General features: G+C 43.2%; 1 protein-coding gene across 1 annotated transcript in view; it reads left to right on the forward strand.

Annotated features, from left to right (window-relative positions):
- Positions 1–621: 621 nt before the first annotated feature.
- PPP1R9A (protein phosphatase 1 regulatory subunit 9A) overlaps positions 622–22,641 on the forward strand; it is a 312,177-nt gene continuing 290,157 nt past the window's right edge. The window contains exons 1-2 of the mRNA XM_089687140.1: positions 622–933; positions 20,990–22,516. Coding sequence (XP_089543266.1) covers positions 21,143–22,516 — 1,374 coding nt within the window. The 5' untranslated portion in view covers positions 622–933; positions 20,990–21,142. The remainder of the gene's footprint in view (positions 934–20,989; positions 22,517–22,641) is intronic.

Raw genomic sequence — 22,641 nt, forward strand, 5'->3', positions numbered from 1 at the left:
CGCGCCAAAAATGGGCATGCAAAAACGCATAGGGAAAGCATCTGGACTCCGTTTCTATAGTTCACACTACATGCGTTTCAGTTGCTTTTGTTCTGCATCCAAAGTGCACAGAACTGTACTGGAACGTGGTAAAACGCATCAAAAATGCACCCGAATGCAACTAAATGCACTGGAACGCACATGTCCCGATTTAAATTCAAGAAAAAGAGAGGAACAAATGAACTGGAATGCATAACAGACTGGAACGCGTCCAAAACGCGTAAAAAATGTGCATGCAAAAACACATCTGAAAGGCATCTGGACTGCATTTCTGTAATGTGAACCGGCCCTTAAAAAAGTCCCTGACCCTTTCCAAAACCGCAGCAGCTCAAAAAAGCTAAGATGTGAACATGTCTCATAGGAAACCATGGTAAATGGACTGTAGTGCATTTCTGCAAAAAGCACTAAAAAACGCATCTGTGTGAACAGAGCATTGTTCAGGAACAGTGGTCCCCCCCCCCCCAGTCCTTCCTCCCTCCTGTCCCAGGTCTGGTATACTGAGATCATCTCCAGCCACAACTGCTATGCTGTGCCATGTGGGTGCTGAGAGCTGCTCACCATCCATTGCTGATTCCAGACGTGTGCAGCCCAGCCATACAGTAAGTGTGCAGCAGAGGAAGCCATCCCCCCCCCTGCAGTGGATGGGAATGGTCTGGTCCAAGCTCTGCACAAGGACACTGGGTGCCATTGGTGGCATTGTGGTGGCAGCTTCCAGGGGGGTCTCCTAGTCCACAGATGTGAGGATGGTGATGATGAGGATGGGGAAGTGGATCTGCAGCAGTGACTCATGAGGAGGAGGACAAGGAGGAGGAGGAGGAGGAGGCAGCAGCCATACACACACACACTGCACACACTGCACAGCACTCAGCAACGTGCACAGCCCAGCACTGCAAGGTAAGAGCATGCCAGCCCCTGGGCCACCCTGCTACCCTGCATGGACCCCCCACTCTGCCCACTGCAATCACAACAAAAGGCACCCTGGGCAGGCTATTGTTCCAGTGTCTGCAGATGTCACCTCTATAGAGGGGGGCGTTGTACAGCATGCTGCATGGAGGTGTATGGGGGGAGGAGGGGGGGGAGCTGTCACTGCCAGGTGCATGGCAGCCTGTGTACCTGTCACTGATCATGTCTGCAATCAGAGCTACTGGAGCCAGCCAATGTCTGCAATCCAGACCCCTGGACAGGAGGACCAGCTCTGATCTCTGGATGGAGACATTTCCCCCCATTGTTTATACAATGTATCCATCGGTGTATAAATACAGTGCTGACTGTGTGTATGTACAGTGTATCACAACAAGCAGGCATGCACCATTCATACATGGCAGGCTATCCAGGCTGGAGACACTGCATACACATACACATACTGTATACACATGCCTGCTCCGTGTCTGATCCCTCTCTACATATATATATAGAATGTATGTATACTGTATACTGACACCTATCTCATATCATCTCTGCTGTTTACCTCTCTATTTATACTGTATATATATAAAATGCACGTATAATGTATATTAACACATGTCTGAGCTCCCTCCCTCCCTCTCTCTATATATACGGTCATATATGCATTCATACTGTATAATGCATACACACGTCTCTCTCATTCTCTCTCTCTAAAACACACACATACTGTATATAACACATACACATGTACAGCTCTCTTTCTACAATAAAACGCATACTATATACAGACACGTATCTAATATAATGTGTGTATCTATCGCTCTCTCTTTGTGTGTGTAAATATATATATATATATACTCAAACTGTATATAAATGTATACACATTTGTGAATCCCTCTCTCAGTGTATATATATATATATCAGATGCAAATACTGTATATTGATGCATGCCTATCATAATATATGTGTATCTCTTTATATAATGCATACATACATGATAGAAACACATAAACACGTGTGCACCTCTCCCTGTCTCTTTCTCTTTCTATATAGATATGCATGTTAGGTATGTGTGTATGCAGCATATTTTATATATATATATATATATATATATATATATATATATATATATAAAATGAGAGAGAAGGGGGGATACACACATGCGTAAGTGTTTATTTACAGTATGTGTGTGTATGCATTAGATATACCTATCTATCTATGGATTTAAATATCTATCTATCTCTCTATCTATCTATCTATCTATCTATCTATCTATCTATCTATCTATCTATCTATCTATCTATCTATCTATCTATCAATACATATGTTATATTAGGTATGTGTTTATATACAGTATGTTTGTATGCATAGTATATATAACTACCTATGGTTCTAAACATCTATCTATCTATCTATCTATCTATCTATCTATCTATCTATCTATCTATTTATCTATCAATCTATCTATTATCTATCAATCTATCTATTATCTATCTATCTATCTATCTATCTATACATATATTATATTAGGTATGGGTCTATATACAGTATGTTTGTATGCATTTTGTGTGTATATATATATATATATATATATATATATATATATAAATATTTTACACACGCCACCCACAATAATACATAAATGAACATTGTTCCATTGACACCGATGCAGCCTATACCCAATATAATAAAATGCTATCAAATGCCATCCAGCATGCAGTGATATTGCTGGAGGTGAGCGTCTCTTCCATGGGATGGTTGGTGATCGTCAATGGTTAACCCTTTATTTCATAGTAAATCATTCTCTCCCCTCGCTCAGCCCCCTCCCAGCCGTGTCACAGAGTTGGTGATCATTTATCTCTTCCCAGGTGATAGGAAGAGATCATTGGTGGCACACGGTGAGGGAACTCTGTCCTCTTATGTTTGGTAGGAATCTCAGGTTGGGGACGGATCATGTCTGCATTTTAATGCTTCATTGCATTAGCCGTCCTCCTGGGCATATGAGCCTCCGCTCCATTGTGGTGTACTATCGCTTCGGCATTAAACATGTATTTCTTTTTTCCTCCTCTCGTTGCTGGCTCTTCAGAATTATTGATTGAGGGGTTGAGTTTCACAATTCTATAGTCCCTGAACACAAACAATGGAAGTTAGAGGAACCTGTAGAATAAGCCAAGCAGACATGGGTCTTTGGATAGGACAGGCTGTGGCCTAGGACAGCAAAGTTTCCTGGGGTGGTCAGATGGGTCTCCTTACTATCTAAATTTAGAATTTTGTAAGACCAAATGAGGACATTTCCCTTTCAATTATATGTATTCCACCTGTGACAGTTTGTTTAAGAGGCGGGAGTCATTGCAGCTGTAAACATTTGGAGCCATACGAAATGTAGCCCAGGGGTGGGGTGATCTGGACCCTTAAATAACAATGTCTATAGATGAAGGGTAAATATAGCACTACCTCATAGAGATTTTCCGGCAGGTTGGAAGACTTCTTTAAGATGCACAATATCACTTTTTCCGGGTCATTCAGCAACATATGTGAGAAAAGCTGATGCCTAGTGTTTCATCCTCGTTACAGATGTCGTATTTGTCCTGGCTTGACCATCCTTACCCACTTGCCTACCAGGCCAATTCTCACATTTCTCTCCTACATGTAAAAATCATAATTTGTATTGCTAGAAAATTACTTAGAACCCTCAATCATTATATATTTTTAAGTAGATGCCCTAGAAAATAACATGGTGAGTGTTTTTTATGTCACAAAGTACTTGCGCAAGTTTTTTTTAATGCAAAATTTTTGGAAAATATACTCCAGGCGGGCAGCTTTGATTGTACTCGATGGACATTTTTTTATGTATATGGGAAGCTGCCAAAGGATTTTGGTAATTCTGTACAGCCAGTTCTGTGAATTACACACAACAGTCATCTCTTGGTTTAGCAGTTCATGTTCTTTGGTCTTCTCTCCACCTCCAGCTAGCTCAGTAAACATTAAATTGGCATCTTTTTTAGGGAGGGAGATAACCTAGGAAGTAGTTGAATGATCTTCCTGGCTGTGCGGTGTGGCTAGCTGTCCAATTTTTAGGTATATGGGTGCACTAATCTGGATTCAGGATCTGTAATGGTTAAATTGGAGGGTTTTGGCTTTGGGGCTTCTTGCTGGATAGCTGCTTGGACCTTGTGTGCGTACTGGTGAGAAGAGTCATACCAAGCCGACGCATTTATGGGCATGTGGGCTTCTTCAGGGATTTTAGTGGTAACGTTAGGCGTTGCCCTGCAACTGTTTTTGAAGATCTTTTTAACAGTCTGTGGGTGTAACAGTATGTCAGTGTTACTTCAGTGTGGCAATGAATACTCGAAAAGCAGCCTTCCTCAACAAAAGTTCTGTTAAAGCCTAGGGTTCCTCCAGAGGTTGCTATGGGCTTCCTTAAGCAATGAGCGTCTTCTACCTCCTGGATAAGTACCACTAACACCAATGATCTTTTAGCTATTTCTAGGCTGGGGATTCTTCACAAATCTAAGGGGCCTTCTTCCCACTCACCATAATGCTAATATGCCTTGAGCTGCAGATAAAGTTAATACTATCAGGGATACCGGATCGTATGATTTTTGTTTAACCAGTACAGTAGTCATCCAGAAATTCAATACAAATACATTACATTCTTCAGAATTTTTATTCCTTCATTAAAGAATTTTCGTAACTTTAGTAACTTCTTCACTTTTGATATGAGACTAGCATGCAGGAAAAAAACAGACGATCATTCGTCTGATATTCTAATCGTGTATATGGGGCTTTACGAAGGCAGTTTGGTTCCAAACTTTATCTTGCAATTTGTAATAGGTATACTTTTACCAATTGCAAATAAAGTTTGGAACCAAACCTTTGTAAGACTCATCACATGAGATGCTCCTCATCCTACACATGCCTTCTCCATGTGTCCATCCAGGCTGGTGAATACAATATGGAAGGAAAACAAAGCATAGGTTTCAGCATTCTTTTTGGCCAGCTGATAATTATGTAGAACCAGGCAGGATGATTGCTTCCAGCAAAGCAAAACCCTAAAAAAAAATCAGATGCTTTGTGCCATTTATTTTAGGTGCAATGATGACCTGGCCCCTGACACTCGACAGTATCTGGCCTCAGAAATCTGCTTATTCACAAAACAAATGTTCTTAATTTGGGAGCTTTTGCACTCAAGTCATTCAGTGTTACATTCAGTGCGTCACATCATCACATGACTCGGAAAAAAGAATTATCGGAGATTGTTTGCCAGAGATTTTTCCAGATTTTGCTGGAAATCCTCTTTGGCTGACAAAAATATTGGCCACAATGGAACCCATAAACCATCCAGCTGTCATGCAGCCAGCAAGGCACTGATATGGGATTTTTGTTAAGTCAGCAGCATTTATCAACTGAGACATTGGTTGGTTGCATTGCTGGAATTGCCCTTGACAGTGGGCACCTTAGGGCTCATACACACAGAAACATGTTGAATGCTAATTTTTTGGGTTTTTTTCTAGATGGTGGTAAATATTTCCATCCAATAAGTTTATGCTTTCAACTTTGTTAATGCCAGCCAATGCATGTAAATGTTTTATGCAAACAAAACCCAAAAGGAGCAGCTTTTGGAAGCCAAAAAAGTACAGTGGGAAGTATTAAACAATAATTTCACAGGATCAAAGTTCTAGTTCATGCAAGGATCACAAAGCAACATATCACCACCGGATCTACTGAAGTCAAAGTAGTAGTAGATGGATTCAGAATGGTTCTAAAGCAAGATTTCTCAACCGGTGTTCCATGGAACCCTAGGGTTCTTCTAGAGGTTGTGATAGGTTCCTTGAGAAATTAGCAATTTCTGCCTCTTGGATAAGTAGCCACCGACACCAATGATCTTTTTAGCTATCTGTTCGGGGAATTCATCCACACGGAGCACCAGTGTAAAGGGCCCTTCTCCCAATGACTACCAATATAAGGGGGTACTTTTACACCAACCAACCACTATTAAAAGACGGCATGTCACTGACCACTAGTGTGAAAGACCACTACAATTTTCACGGTTTTAGTATCTTTTCTGGCCATTATTATTATTAGTATTTATTATCTCATTTACAATTCAATTATTCTTACTAAAATAATTTATTAGCAGGGTTCCTTGAGACCTGAACTTTATTTCACGGTTCCTCCTTGGTAAAATGGTTGAGAAAGGCTGTACCTAAAGAAAATCAGAAAACAAATTGTGCACCGTTTGAATTGCAGGGATGGGGACAGGGTCCTTGCATCTGGAGTTCATGGTTTCTTGCATCTGGGCCCTGAAGGTTCTAGTTACACTTCTGGTTCTTACAACAGGAAAGTGAGAGAATGTCTTATAGTTGTTGAGGCTATGGTCAGGGTGGGAACATGCAATCTTCCATGTACATGGATGGAGAAACATCTGTCTTCACAGAAGGTAAGGGTGGGCACTCTTATTGCCATGGGGGTCCTAATCCTGGGTCCTTTGTGAGGTTTCCACGTGAGTTCCTGAAATAGGTTGGTTCGAAAAAAAGTCTGCAAAAAAGCCCATTGGTGGTCCTATCGGCAGAGATGCCTGTTGTGATATATTAGATTCAGTTTGGTGATCGGACCACCGACTTTTTAGCAGACTTTGTTCAAACCCACCTGTATGAGACTCTAAGGTGACTGAAATTGGGAACCTTTGGGGCAGGCACATACTGTATGGTATAGCTACTACAGCTATAAAATCACATCACCATGCCTGGGCCATAAACTGTATATTACAAAGCTCAAAGTACCTCTGGACTCGTCTTCTTGATATGACTTTACACAGTAAAAAGCAAACTTCTATATATATATTCTATATTGTCTTGCCATGAAAATGGAAACACAATTCAGACAGCGAATACTTTTCATGGTTATGAAGATTACATTTCTGCATTTTATTCATTTAGGACTAAACTGTAATAATTTCCTGGTTTGGAGAATAATTTCATTTTCTGTCCATGTAAATGACACAGTTGAAGTGGAAAGGTCAGGACACTGGGGGGATGAAGTCAAAGTGGGTACATACTTTCACCATACAATAATCCACTGAAATTTCCCTAATGTCTAACTTTCAAATGTTATTTGGATGAGCTGGTTTTAAAGGAGAGAGACATAAGGGGGCTGCCATTGCAGCTTTGTTCTATGTCTGTGACTTAAACTATTGGATCATGAGGGTCACCATGACAGCCAGGCAATGGCCAGAATGAAAAACAGCAATGGTAGCCTACGTGTTCCTCTTAGGAAAGTATAATTTTAAAGTGAATCTAAAGCCTACATTTTTATTTGTTTAAATTTTGGATGAAGTGTGAAAGGGGTTGAACATCTGTCATATTTTTATTGTTGAAGGTCCAGAAGAAGTTTAGGAAACTGGAACATTTGTGCAACTTGATTGATGAATGAGATGGGTTTTTTTTAGGCAGCTCTCCATGGAGAGGTCAGTGCAATTTGAAGTGCAAGGAGGAAAGCGCCAAACCTGTTTTGGAAAGTCCAGAATTTTTTTTTTTAATCACGTTCGGTAACATCCAGGGTATTTTTTTCAGCAGGAACGTGGGGGGAATATTCCAGCATCTACAGCACTGAATGTATGTAATGGCAAGGGGTGTTGAGGTGTTTTAGTGGGTCTATTAATGTTGGCTACTGTGGGTTCTATTGTTGCAGGGGATGTCTAGTGTTCCGTGGGGGGCTTATGTTGCTCAGGGATCTATTGTTGAGGAAGAGGTCTATTGATGAAGGCTGCTGGGGGATCTATTGTCATTGGGGAAATCGAATGTTGCATAGGGGTCTATTGTTGCTGGTGGGGATCTGTTGTTGAGGGAGTCTTATGTTGCTGAGGCATCTACTGTTAAATAATGGATCTATTGTTCTTGGCTGCTGGATGGTCTATTGATTTATTGTATTTATTTATTTACTGTAGGTACTTATATAGCTCCATCAATGTACGCAGCGTTTTGACATATATATATTGTACATTCACATCTATTGATGCTGGCTTTTGGGGGATCTACCGTCACTATTGTTGCTGAGGGGTCTATCATACCTCCCAACTGTCACTGATTTCGAGGGACTGTCCCTCATTTGGAACAATGTTCCTCTGTGCCTCTTTGATCTTCATTTGTCCCTCATTTTGGTCTCAGATATATAGCTGTATATAAAATGCTCTGCTTATCAAAAAGTGATTTACAGTGCTAAACCTTTCATCCAATTTATAAATTGCTGCATTTGTAAATTCCAAAAGCCAATATAAAGGAATAGTAGTGATAAAAAAGCACGTGGGTTTAAACCAGTGCTTCTCAATTATTTTCTGTCATGCCCCCCCTAGGAAGAAGAAAACATTTTGCGCCCCCCGCGCGACTGTAAATAGTATAATTTGTCTATAAAATTGTTATAAGTACACCTCTGCATAACACTGTATCCTTATTAACTTATAAGAGAATAAAAAAAGAAAGAAATGTGGATCAATTTACAACAAAGAATAGCTTTATTAACTGTAGCAGAAAAGATTTAAAGTGCATTAGAAATTCAAAAAAAATTAAATCCTTAATTAAACTATAAACATTTTTTGATTGGACATGTCAAACCATATGATACTGAAAAAAAATCAATAAATAATAATGAATTCAAACCGATCACCAACATTTACTTAGGACCTAATCATTGGCGCCCCATCATTGGTGTCAGTGGGAGGAATAGTGCCTCATTATTGGTGTCAGTGGGAGGAATAGTGCCCCATCATTGATATCATTGGGAGGAATAGTGCCTCATTATTGGTGTCAGTGGGAGGAATAGTGCCTCATTATTGGTGTCAGTGGGAGGAATAGTGCCCCATCATTGATATCATTGGGAGGAATAGTGCCTCATTATTGGTGTCAGTGGGAGGAATAGTGTCCCAACATTGGTGTCAGTGGGAGGAATAGCGTCCCATCACTGGTGTCAGTGGGAGGAATAGTGTCCCAACATTGGTGTCAGTGGGAGGAATAGCGCCCCATCATTGGTGTCAGTGGGAGGAATAGCGCCCCATCATTGGTGTCAGTGGGAGGAATAGTGTCCCAACATTGGTGTCAGTGGGAGGAATAGTGTCCCAACATTGGTGTCAGTGGGAGGAATAGTGTCCCAACATTGGTGTCAGTGGGAGGAATAGTACCCTGTCAGTGGGGAGAGGAATAGTGCCCCATCGTTGGTGTCAGTGGGGGGGAGGAATAGTGCCCCATCGTTTGTGTCAGTGGGAGGAATAGTGCCCCATCGTTGGTGTCAGTGGGAGGAATAATGCCCCATCATTAGTATCAGTGACACCAATGATGCGGCACTATTCCTCCCACTGACACCAATGACACTTGCTGACCCCTGTTGCAGTATGGTGCTGCTGCAGCCAGCATATATGGTTGCAGCAGCACCTCTGCACTGCACACTTACCGGCTTTTCCCTCACTCGATTTTCGCGGGTCCGCTCGGCTCCGCCTCCTCGCCCGTGATTGGCCGCCTGTGTACCTTTCCTGAGCTACAGTTCTGGTGGCCAATCACCGGTGAGGAGGCGGAGCCGAGCGGCAGGAGTGAGGGAGTGGCCGGAGTGACGGAAGGAGCAACGCTTCCTGGATGGATCATCGTGGGAGCCAGGTAAGAGACAGCAGCCCTCTGCCCACCCCTGTACTTAGTGTCCCTTCTGTCGGAAGGGGGGGGGGACGGCAACGCGCCCCCCTTGACGGAGCCTCACTATTTGAGAAGCACTGGTTTAAACAATCATTTTCTTGTACAACTCTCCTTTAAAGGGGGCGTGGCAAGAGGTGTGTCCTATGCCTGCATAATTTTGCTAATAGGTGTCCCTCATTCCCATCTCAGAAATTTGGGAGTTATGGGTCTATTGTTGCTGGTAGGGGATCTATTGTTGCAAGGGTCATATGTTGGTGAGGGATCTACTGTTGAGGACGGGGTCTATTGCTGCTGCCTGATGGAAGGTCTGTTTTGCTGGCCGCTAGGAGATCTCTTGTTGTTGGGGGAGGGGTGGATAGATCTATTGGTGCTGAGGAGTCTATTGTTGCTGGTAGGGGATCCATTATTGCAGAGGTCTCATGTTGCGGAGGGATCTACAGTTGAAGAAAGGGTCTATTTCTACTGGCTGTTGGAGGGTCTGTTGATGCTGGCTGCTAAGAGATCTCTTGTTGCTGGGGGTACATCTATTGTTGCTGATGAGTCAATTGTTGCTGGTAGGGGATCCATTGTTGCAGGGGTCTCATGTTGCTCAGGGATCTACAGTTAAAGATGGGGTCTCTTGCTGCTGGCTGTTGGAGGGTCTGTTGATGCTGGCTTCTGGAAGATCTATTGTCGCTAGAGGATATAAATGTTGCTGAGGAGTAGAGATGCACCGGTACTTGTTTTATACCGGTGAGTATGAGTACGGATACTTGTGCTCAAGTACTTACAAATACCAATTACCGATACCTTTGCGGTATAATGAATGGATGGGCTCAAATCGCACTGCAAAGAATCGCATGTGATTGGAAAAGGAATGTAGTGTGATTCCTATCCAAATCACATGCGTTTTCCCCACCATTCCAGCTGTGGGGGAAACTGCATGTGATTCGGACAGGAATTTCACTGCATTCCTGTTGAAATCACATGTGATTCTTTGCAGTGCGATTTGAGCCCATTCATTTTGTATGGGCTTAAATCGCACTGCGAAGGTATCGGTTTTATACATCGGAGCATTTTCACAGGACAAGCACTTGTTCAAATGCTTAGTATCGGCACTGATACTTGTATCAGTATCAATGCAACCCTACTGAGGAGTCTATTGTTGCTGGTGGGGGATCTATTGTTTCAGGGATCTGTTGCTGAGGGATCTACTGTTGAGGAAGAGGTCTGTTGCTGCTGTCTGCTGGGAGATCTATTGTAGCTAGGAGGGAGATCTACTGTTGCTGCTGTTGCTGGCTGCAGGGGATCTATTGTACTGCTTCTTTGGTTATCATTAACAGATTTCATACAAATTACTTAGAACCAAAAAACGATACTTGGTTCTGTATTCTCTAAAATGGGCAGTACTGGGAGGTGGGTATGGGACCAAAGCATGGCACTCAGAGGTGGGTAGGAGGCAGAGACAAGGGGTGACTCGGAAGGGGGGAGTACCTGCACCTGTGCTCTCGGAAAGAAAAGCCCTGGTAGCATCCGATGCTCTTCACAGGTTCAAAGGCTCCTCTTTCATCAAGGCTGTAAATACAACATAAAAGGCGCAATAAATATACATGTAAAATGTGGTACAAGAGGTATAAAAGGAATATTTCTTATTAGAACTGAAGAAGTGCATTAGAGATGCATATTAAATGTATTCAGCATTACAGAATGAGTCCAGCTGAATGTGAACTACTACTAGGTATATGTAAAGATAAAACCGTTTTCTTTTTGGTTTGGATTGAGTAGTGAAGAGTTAGGACTCGGGTTGTTGGATTTTTTTTCTTACTGATATCTTTGAGGAAAGCTGCACAAAGTAAAGGAACATCTGATACTCAGGCTGTTGTCACCAGAATTGGTTTCTCCATTGGAAGATTTCCCCTTACCTCGTCTTTCTGTGGAAAAGAGATGCTACGTCTAGATGTATCCCCCACAGAAGCGGACTGTCGGTGCTCTGGCTCTATGTGTCCTCCCAGCACAGGCACAGCCTAAAGTGTTACCAAACCCACAACAGTACAATCAGTGTGTATATGCAGTAAAGCATGCTTGTTATACTCACTGTGGGACCTAAGGGGTTAATCCTCTGCATTGTGTAAAAAGGATGTTTGATCCTGTTTTGTCTGCCCCTCCTCTTGTTCAAATGTCCACCTGATAAGACAGATTGAACACCTGGCCATATGCTCAATTTAGTGTGTATTGCTACAGTTCTTTTTTTCTTGGAAGAGTGCATGTGATCGGCACAGGGCCAATCAGCACTGTCCAGACAGAGGTCAGGGGTTCTGCATCCTCCTAGAGCAGAAAGAAAACTCCTCCTACAAGCTTTAACCAGTGCTCAGCTGAAGTCACAAGACTGCTATATACCGCTGATGAGAAAAGGTATTTAGCAGTTTATATTTACTAAAATAATTGCACTTCCATGTTGTGCATATTGTGGGAGACCAGCTATAGTGAATGCAGGGTCCGGGGAGAGCAGATATAGTGAATGCAGGGTCCGGGGAGACCAGATATAGTGAATGCAGAGTCCGTGGAGACAGATATAGTGAATGCAGAGTCCGGGGAGACCGGATATAGTGAATGCAGGGTCTTGGGAGACCAGATATAGTGAATGCAGGGTCCGGGGAAACCGGATATAGTGAATGCAGGGTCCGGGGGAGACCAGATATAGTGAATGCAGGGTCCAGGGAGACCAGATATAGTGAATGCAGGGTCCGTGGAGACCGGATATAGTGAATCCAGGGTCCGGGGAGACCAGATATAGTGAATGCAGGGTCCAGGGAGACCGGATATAGTGAATGCAGGGTCCAGGGAGGCCGGATATAGTGAATGCAGGGTCCGGGGAGACCAGATATAGTGAATGCAGGGTCCGGGGAGACCGGATATAGTGAATGCAGGGTCTGGGGAGACCGGATATAGTGAATGCAGGGTCCAGGGAGACCGGATATAGTGAATGCAGGATCTGGGGAGACCAGAAATAGTGAATGCAGGGTCCGGGGAGACCGGATATAGTGAATGAAGGGTCCAGGGAGACCGGATATAGTGAATGCAGGGTCCAGGGAGACCAGATATAGTGAATGCAGGGTCCTGGAAGACCAGATATAGTGAATGCAGGGTCCAGGGAGACTGGATATAGTGAATGCAGGGTCCAGGGAGGCCGGATATAGTGAATGCAGGGTCCTAGGAGACCAGATATAGTGAATGCAGAGTCCTGGGAGAGCAGATATAGTGAATGCAGGATCCTGAGAGACTAGATATAGTGAATGCAGGGTCCGGGGAAAGCAGATATAGTGAATGCAGGGTCCGGGGAGACCGGAGGATATAGTGAATGCAGGGTCCGGGGAGAGCAGATATAGTGAATGCAGGATCCTGGGAGACTAGATATAGTGAATGCAGGGTCCGGGGAGACCAGATATAGTGAATGCAGGGTCTGGGGAGACCAGATATAGTGAATGCAGGGTCCGGGGAGACCAGATATAGTGAATGCAGGGTCCGGGGAGACCAGATATAGTGAATGCAGGGTTCAGGGAGACCAGATATAGTGAATGCAGGGTCCGGGGAGACCAGATATAGTGAATGCAGGGTTCGGGGAGACCAGATATAGTGAATGCAGGGTCCGGGGAGACCAGATATAGTGAATGCAGGGTCCGGGGAGACCAGATATAGTGAATGCAGGGTCCAGGGATATCGGATATAGTGAATGCAGGGTCCAGGGAGGACGGATATAGTGAATGCAGGGTCCAGGGATATCGGATATAGTGAATGCAGGGTCCAGGGAGGACGGATATAGTGAATGCAGAGTCCAGGGTTTAGTAACACTTTAAGAATGAAAATTGGAAGAAAACTATCTTTATTGTAACAAGTAAGATGTACAGATAAAATGGCTTATGTGTTTTGGCAAAAAGCCTTAATCATAGCCAAGGCCATGGTCAAGGCTTATTGCCGAAACGCGTAAGCCATTTTATCTGCACATCTTACTCGTTACAATAACGATAATCATTCAGGAAGATGAGTAGCCGGCTCTTCACATTTTCATCCTTTTTGTGTGACTACTGAAAAAGTCTGGATTTGCCATAACTTTCTGTACCCAAGACAATGGCCACCAAGACAATTAGAGAGGACGAATCTCCCCAGCGACAACAGAGCAACAAAAACCTGACAGAGGTTCTAAATCTTTAACATTTTATCCAAAACTTTGCTTTGGATTTACATACAGTTTAAAGCAGAATTAAACCCTTCTATCCATTACAGCCAAGGAAGCTGCCATCTTAGCCTCTGTTTGATCCGCAGTTCATTTCATTTGATGGCTTTACAGTTCAGTTCAGAGCAACTGTGATTGTTATCATTCAGGGCATGCCTTGAATGTATCTGTTATGGGAAACCATTCATTTGATGACTTTAGTTTACCCCTTGTGCTGCAATAGGCAACACTAAAATCAAGTCACTTGCTATGGGGACACTGATGTGTGCTCACTCCCGAGCCCCGCTCTATGCGTCCATAAGATACATAGAGTCACGGCTTGTTTCCGGCCCCCCGCTCTCCCCTCATTGGCTCACTGGCTGTGAAAGACAGCAATGGGAGCCGATGACTCAGCAAATGAGGAGAGAGAGGCCTGGGACAGCCGAGGTCATTGTGAACATCGCTGGATCAAGACAGGGCTTAGGTAAGTATTAGGTGGTACGGGGGGGGGGATGGCGCGGAGAGCTGCAAACAGAAGGTTTTTTCCCTTGCATGCATAGAATTAATGAAGGTAAAAAAAAACCCTTCACCCTCTAGAGCCCCTTTAAAGCGGAGCTCCACCCAAAAGGGGAAGTTACGTTTTAAGGACTGCTCCCCCGCTCCCCGTTAAGAATTGGAACTTTTGGGGGGCAGGGGAGGGAGCAGGTACCCGAATTTGATAGGTACCTACTCCCACTTTCAGTCCGATCGCCTAGGCGATCAGAAGTGGAAGTTGTCCTCCCTCCCTCTCTGTAGTCTTTTGGGACACATGACAGGTCCCAGAAGACTACAGGACCATTCAGGAAGCGCAGAGCTACTTGCGCATGCGCAGTGGGTACCTGGCTGTGAAGCCACAAGCTGTCACAGCCGGGTGCCCACACTGAAGATGCCGGCCTCCTGAAATACAGGACGGCCGGTGAACGGACTGCAATGGAACACACCACGGGACAGAGGGACAGGCAAGTGGCTGTTTTTAACAGTCAGCAGCTACAGTCTTTGTAGCTGCTGACTTTTATTTTTTGACCGCGTGAGTGGAACTCCGCTTTAAGGCTTTTTTAATCTGAGTGACAGTGTCTAACACTCAGAAAATGTGGATTGTTTTTCAGAGGGTGGGAAAGCAGCGCCTTCTAGATTATCCTGCCTCTCCTCAATGGCTTTTTCAGCCAAATGCAATTTTTTAAAATATTTAATCCGTCTGTATTCATTTTTCTAAGGTATACAGTCAACATTGCAATCAGAAACAGACAAATACGTTGCTGATTCCGTAAGCGCAAACACAAATAGAAAGAAGACATTTTTCAAATTCTGCTTTAGAGGATCATGTGTTGATAACCATGGTAAATCTTACGAGTTGGAAATACCGTATATGCATCTAAGTGGTATTGATTCAATAATTCTATGAACATTTAATAAGTAATTATCATAAAAATAATAGGTAATGGGGGGGATTTACTAAAACTGGAGAGTGCAAAATTCTGTGCAGCTCTGCACAGAAACCAATCAGCTTCCAGGGTTTATTGCCAAAGCTTAATTGAACAAGCTGAAGTTAGAAGCTGATTGGCTACCTTGTAGAGATGCACCAGATTGTGCACTCTTCAGTTTTAGTAAATAAACCCCCAAAGTGACGTAGGGGAAAAGGATATTGTTTCCTCTAAAGTTGATCCAGGGAACATTCCGATTGCCTCTCGGGGGATCAGAAAGGAATTTTTTCCCCTGCAGGAGCAAATTGGATCATGCTTTGCTGGGTTTTTTTGCCTTCCTCTGGGTCAACTGTGGGTTTTTTAATGGTTGAACAGGATGGACTGTTGTCTTTTTTCAGCCAGACTAACTATGTAAAATATATGGGTAATCTGTATTCCAAGGACTTTCCAAGGGTTTTACAAATATAGAATCTCATGCTGAAGATAGGGTTGGGGGGAGAGATGAAAGTCTAGTAGGGAAAGGATAGGGGAAAGGCAGGAGAGAAGGGGGAAAAAAGGTGCGGGGGAGACAGAAAATAATAAAAATAATAATAAAATGGAGCCGGATGGCACACATTGAATTGTCTGAACAGCTACAAAGAAAGTGGCTGAATATGTGTATCCAAGGGGCAGGCCTCCTAGATATGAATTAAAAACCGATGAGTATCTAAAATCAATGCAAGCGATTTTGAAGGCATCTGATTTGCTATTTTCCTAGGAGATCATTCATTCCATATTACAAATGGTATTGTATCCCCCCCGTCTAGTTAGCCTGGGGGAGTTAGCTAGGTTTTTTAGTTAGAGGCTGGATAGAAGCCTGGTATGTCAGCGTGGGATGAGTCAGCCAGGTTACTTTAGGTCAGGGCTGAGGGCTCTGCAGGTCAGTTCTCTGCTCTAGAAGCTTGAGAAGTCTCTCGAAGGCAGTGGGTTGGGGTGAGGAGGGGCTGATATGCATACTCAGGAGACTGTGAGCAATCCCCAGCAGGAGGCTTGGCATGGGGTCAAGGCAGCCTTTAAGTAAGGGAGAGCCTGATCAGGAAGTGGTCAGTGTCGGGCGAAAGATGGAGTGAGAAGGCTGAAGTGTGGAGACTAGGTGGGGTCCCAGGAGAGGCCTACCTGCAGGGAGGAGCTGGAGAGGAGGATCTCTCAGCCTCACCAACCCCTGAGAGAGGACCACCTGTAAAGCAGGGAAGGAGCCAGCCCAGCATAAGACCTGAAGGCAGCCACCAACCCACCAAGCTCACAGGAAAGGACTGAGTGATAAATCCTACACCCCCTTTGGCCAGATAAGGGAAGAGGGCAGTCAGGTGGCAAACCTAACTAGCTTCTCAGTCAGGGCTGCTTTGCTAAAGTGGCAGCTTCTGGATCCCCTTGTCCAGGGATTCCCTCAGGCAGCTGGGTGAAGAGGAGGCTTCATCTGGGGTCTGAGGGGGTACACCAGGAGGGCTGGAGAGCTCTTCAAGAAGAGGATTTTTGTCTTTGGACTTGTACATAGTTGCTGAGGAGTTTATCCTCGTGTTCACGGTTTCCTTGGGCATCCTATACACCTCGTAACCCCACCCAAGTTCAATACCCCTAATAAAACAGAAAAAAAAAAACAAGCTCAAGGACTGTTTACTGCCTCCAATGGGCAAGTGTGGAGGAACATGGGTGTAGTCTGGCTGTGCAGAACTATAGGGGGTTCCTAAAGGGGTAGTGCTACAGTATCCATTTCACATGCCCATTCTGCTAATGGAGGAGTATTTGATTTACACCTCTGCCTGGCGCTATTGGTGCATACGGAGGTTAGAAAGTGATGAAGCAGAACCCTTTTAATTCGTTTGTATGGCCTCGGCACTGGGGTCTTCTTTAAGGGTTTGGTTCTGCTTTAAAAAAAAACTGCATAAAAAAAAAACACGGCTGGCATTTAACAATTTTTCCACAAGTTAACTTCTGTGCTCCATACATCTGAAAACAGCTCCACCAATTATGGATGTGCCCTGGGTATGTTTGAGCATGTGTTAATTCACTGCAATGACACAAGGGAGTTCTGTATTTTTATTGTTGGGCTGGGAGAGAAGACGTAGTTAGTCTCTAAGGTGAATTTAGCCCTTTAGCTAAAAGTGACTTCATTAAAGGCTCTGCGTTCAAAGAGCCAGGAACTCCCAATGATGCTTTGAGGCCTTCTATCACCATAGCGAAGCTGCTATCCATTGTTCAACCCTTCACTTGAAGTGGTCACACCCATAAAGCATTGTTACAGGGCATAGGTGTGAAGGTAATTTTTTTCTGTGTGTGTTGCCAATTGAAACTAATCAGATTTCAGCTATTTTTCTAATATCTATAGGAAAGGAAAAACATGATTGCTTGCTGTGCTAGTTTTCCTTTTTTCTTATGTTTATAGAATTCACCTGAGGTAAGGATACCTTACAGTCAAACTGTAAAAAAAAATTATTTTGAAACCGATAAAAATGGATCTGTGGATACTGTGGAATACTGGTGGCCATTCTGTGGCCATACTACATACTGTGGAATCTGGTGGCCATTTTGTGTGTTAAACCAGTTTTATATGGTCTGCCTATTCTGAGATTGATGCAAGTGAGATTAGGTCTCAGATCTTGAAGCTGTAATTTTCTGATGGCATGGTAAATAGTTATAGCGCTTATCAGGTATGGCAATAATTGATGTTATGAAAATGGAAGACCTCACCTTGTCACTCAGATAGCAAGGTGAAGATATAAAAAGATGTGGTTCTATTGGGTACAGTTTCAATTTCTATCTAAATATTAGGAGATATTCATGGCCAATCCCCAGGAGTTGGGTCCAGTGGACACAACTTGAAAATTGACGATTGACACACCTTTCCTGTCTTCTCTTCTTCTTCTACATTGTGCCAGGGGGTGTCATAAGGGAATCAGAAGAGTAAGGGGGACAGGTAATAGTAAAAGAGGTCAAGCAAGCAATTAATAGCATTCAAGTGGAACTAAACCCTCCTCTCCTTTTCAGACAAGGAAGCAGCCATGTTAGCCTTTGTTTGATCTGCAACTGCCATGATTCTGCCCATGTGATCAGTTATGACTTCAGCCATTTGATGGTTTGACAGTTTGGTTGGGAACACAAGCAAATGTTAGCACTCCTGGCATACCTGGAATGTAAGTGTTTTTTTAAACCAATAAATCGATGGGTTTAGTTCCGCTTGAAAGCAATACTAAAAATGTAACGGTTTTCTTCAAGGGTCAGTTGAACTGTCAAGCCATCATATGGCTGATGTCATAACTGATCACATGTGCAGCACTATGGCAACTTCAGATCCAACAAGGGCTAAGATGGCAGCTTCATTGGCTGTAAAGGATAGGAGGATTTAGTTCCAATTTAATACTATTAATTGCTTCCTTGACATCTTCTACTATTCCCTGTTCTCCTTCTACTTCTGATTCCCTTATCCCACCCCTGCTTCAAAATATAAAACCCTGTTTTGGTCCTTTGGTACCCTGGCTTACGTTGCTTGTCACAGCACTTATCCAACATCATGCCCTAGATTGTAAGCTCGAAAGAGCAGGGCCCTCGATCCCCTCATGTTTTGCATTGTATTGGTATTGTTTTGTCACATGTTCTGTCCCCCTTTGTAATGTACAGCGCTGAGCGAACCATTGGCGCTTTATAAATACTGTATAATAATAATAATAATAATAATAATGACTGCAGAGTTTCCCACAGAGTTGTTCCCCTTACGGCAGGGGTGTCAAACTGAATTTCATTGCGGGCCACATCAGCATTATGGCTGCCATCAAGGGGCCCGTTGTATTTGTAAGACTAGAGCACCCCAAACCCCCTTGCATCAGATGTCAAGAGCCCCCCCATCCTCATAAGTCAAGGGCAGGGGTGGACTGACAACTCATGGGGCCCCCGGGCAATAGGGGATTATGGGGCCCCTGTGTCCTCGCCCACGCTCAAACCACACCACAAAAAGCCTATGAAAGGTACCAGGGGCATCTCATGGGGCCCCCTAATGACCCTGAGCCCTCAGGCAGTGCCCGAGTTCTCAAATGGTCAGTCCACCCCTGGTCAAGGGTCCCCCACCCTCCCTTACATCTCATTGCATCCCCCTTACCTTGTGCTGCTACGGGGAAGAAGATGGCGGAAGAACTGGAAAGCAGGAAGTGCAGGGTCTGGAGGAGGACCAGATGAGGGCTGGAGTCAGCTTCCAGAATCTACTGTATGCCAAGATCAGGGGAGGTGGAGATGAGGGCGCAGAATCGGGATGAGAAATTCTGATATTTGTAAATTTATCCACTTTCACCTTTTATCTAACAGTGGTCGCTATGACAAAAAGGATAAATCTCCCCAGTGAGGACATAGACAACAATACAAATCTGCTACACAAGGAGAAGAGTGCTAACACTTTTTGTACAGTCTAGAAAATGTTTTTTTATTGAAAATCACATTAAGTCCAACACATTTCTATGGCTGAAACGGCTACAAAAAATGAAACACAAAGTATCATGAATATAAAATATAGACTTTTTTAATGTATTAATGTTGAGTTCATGTTCATTTTATATTTCTTTTACCAGATTTTATTGGCATTTCTTATTGCAATTTTAATGCTTTTTTGTAGCCCTGATGAAGGGGGACCCTTTGAAGCCATGAAACACATTGGATGTTGCTGAATTTGATTTTTTTAAAAAAGAATTTCTGGACTTTACAAATCAGGTTTGGTGCTTTCCTTCTTGCATGTCAGTTTGTGTCCAATATATGTGCTGATCTATGCATGGAGAGCTGCCTAAAATAAATCTTCTCCTTGACCAATTCCAAGAACAAATAGCACACATGTTCCAGTATTCTAAACTTCTTCTGGACCTTCAACAATAAAAACCTGACAGAAGTTCTACCCCTTCCACACTTCATCCATAAATCTAAAAATAAGAAAAAACTTTAGGCTTTAGATACATTGTAAAATTAAACCATTCCTAAGAGAAATATGGAGGCTACCATGGCAGCTTCTCATTCCACCATTTGTCTGGGTGTCATGCTGATCCTCTTGATTGAACAAAGTCATAGACATAGAACAAAGCAACAAAGGTATCCCCTTTATTTCTCTCTTCTTTAAAACCAGCTCATGCAAATAATATTTAAAAGCAAGACATTATGGAAATTTCAAATAATTATTTTCTGGTGAAAGTGTTTGCTCACTTTGACTTTATGCACTCGGTCTCCTGACCCCTCTGCTGCAACTGTGTCATTTACATGGACAGAAAATGAAGTAATTGTCCCACATAAACCAAAAAATTACTACACTTTTGTTCTGCGTTATTGAAAAACAGATCCTCAGTCATGCAAAGTATACGCTGTTGTGTTTTCGTTTTCATGGAAAGGCAATAGAGAACATGTTTGACGGTTTTACTATGTGAAAAGTCATTCCATAATGATGAGTTTATAAGTACTTTGAGCTTTGTAATATATAGTTTATGGCCCAGGTAAGGTGTCCTGCTTTTTAAGTGGAAGTAGCTAGCTTTGGCCTTCAAACACTTCATTTAACAAGGAAGTAATTAGATTTTTTCAAAGTACGTCTCTCTTGTTTTTTATAGAACATAATATGTCCACAAATATGCCATAATTACAAAATCAGCATCCTAATGTTATACTTACCTTTCTAAATATCTCCCAATTTTCTATTTTTTTTTTTTTTGTCTTTGCCACAGCCTGCCTCAAAGATTTACTTGAAAGTTTAATTCGACAAGAGACATGTAACAACAGCAATAATTCAACGGTTCCTCAAGAAGAATCCAGATGACAACACAACTCTGAGGAAGCTGCCTTCTTAGTCATCATGTACATTGTGCTCTCCTGCTGAAATGAACATGATGAAAACAGAAGCTCAAGTGGAGCGTTCGACCCTGCGGAGTGCCTCGCCCCACAGAAATGCCTATAGGACGGAGTTTCAGGCCCTCAAGAGCACCTTTGACAAACCAAAAGCTGATGGGGAAGAACAATCGAAAGGGGATGATGAGGTGCCACAAACGCAGCAGACCCGAGGACGCCGATATGGGTCCAATGTCAACAGGATCAAAAATTTATTCATGCAGATGGGCATGGAACCAACTGAAAACAATGGTGTGCAGACAAAAAAGTCTACAGGGACACCATCCTCTCCTCAAAGGAAATCTAAGCCCAGAGACTTTTTGGAAAAGAAGGATGTAGCGGATGTAAAGCTCAAGACTACTGTTTCAGAAAGAATCAGCCGCTTTGACACTTTGGATGGACCTTCCTTTTCCAAGTTTACAGAAACTCGAAAGATGTTTGAACACAGTGCCATTGACTATGGCCGCTATTCTTCGAGGAAGGAAAGACAGAGATCTGGTGAACTTTTAGATGAAGGCCGTGGAAGTAAGTCAAACAGGGGAAGTAGTGATTCACTGGATAGTCTTAGCTCAAGGACTGAGGCCTTGTCTCCAACTGTGAGTCAACTTAGCGCAGTGTTTGAGAGCAATGATTCACAAAGTTCCAATAATCTGGAGAAAAATGAGAACAATGAAGGTTATTCAGTAACTGGACATTACCCACTGAACATCACGACCTCCTCAGTTTCCAATTTTGAAGGCTATGGACATTCGAAGGATGCAAATTCTTGGTCACCATCAAGGGAAACTGACACAGACACCGATATTACCCAACAGATGAACAGAGCAATGTCAAGAGAAGACGGTCACATCACAATTAAGGAGGTAAAAAGAGAAAGCATTGGTTGCAGTACATCAAACGACCACATAGAGCTCAAGAATGATGTTGCTGATGGAACTGATGATGGACCTCGCGACAGACATGTTGCGAAAAAAGGAAATCATACGATACAACAGAACAATTTGTCAGAAAACTTCACAAATACATTTGATAGGACTAAATCAGAGTCACCAACAGCCTTGGAAAAAAATGAGATGGCTAGCAGCCCCCCGCCAGCTCCGACGTCCCTTGACGTTGGCACAAGTATAACCAGTGACTTGAATAGTTTGTCCACTGTCCAGTCTTATGACCACTCCACCTATAATGTTTACAGAGTGCGTTCTCGGTACAATGCAGATTGGGAGGAGACAGAAGCTGGGGATGATGATGACAGTGATGAAAATAAGTCTTACGAGCCAGACATGGAATATTTTGAGATCCCTGGATTAGCGGAAGAAGAAGAGGTTCCACCCCAAAGGAAGATTAAATTTAGTAAATCGCCAATAAAAGTAAGCTCATTTTTATGTACTTGTTTATACAGTTTGAGCCGACAGGCGCTGTTTGTGTCTACATTGGTAACAGGACCAAGGGTGGACTGACCACTCATGGGGCCCCCAGGCAATAGGGGATCATG

This window comes from Staurois parvus, unplaced genomic scaffold, assembly GCF_062004578.1.
Source record: "Staurois parvus isolate SC_StPar_1 unplaced genomic scaffold, SC_StPar_1.0 ptg000418l, whole genome shotgun sequence".
Taxonomy (NCBI): domain Eukaryota; kingdom Metazoa; phylum Chordata; class Amphibia; order Anura; family Ranidae; genus Staurois; species Staurois parvus.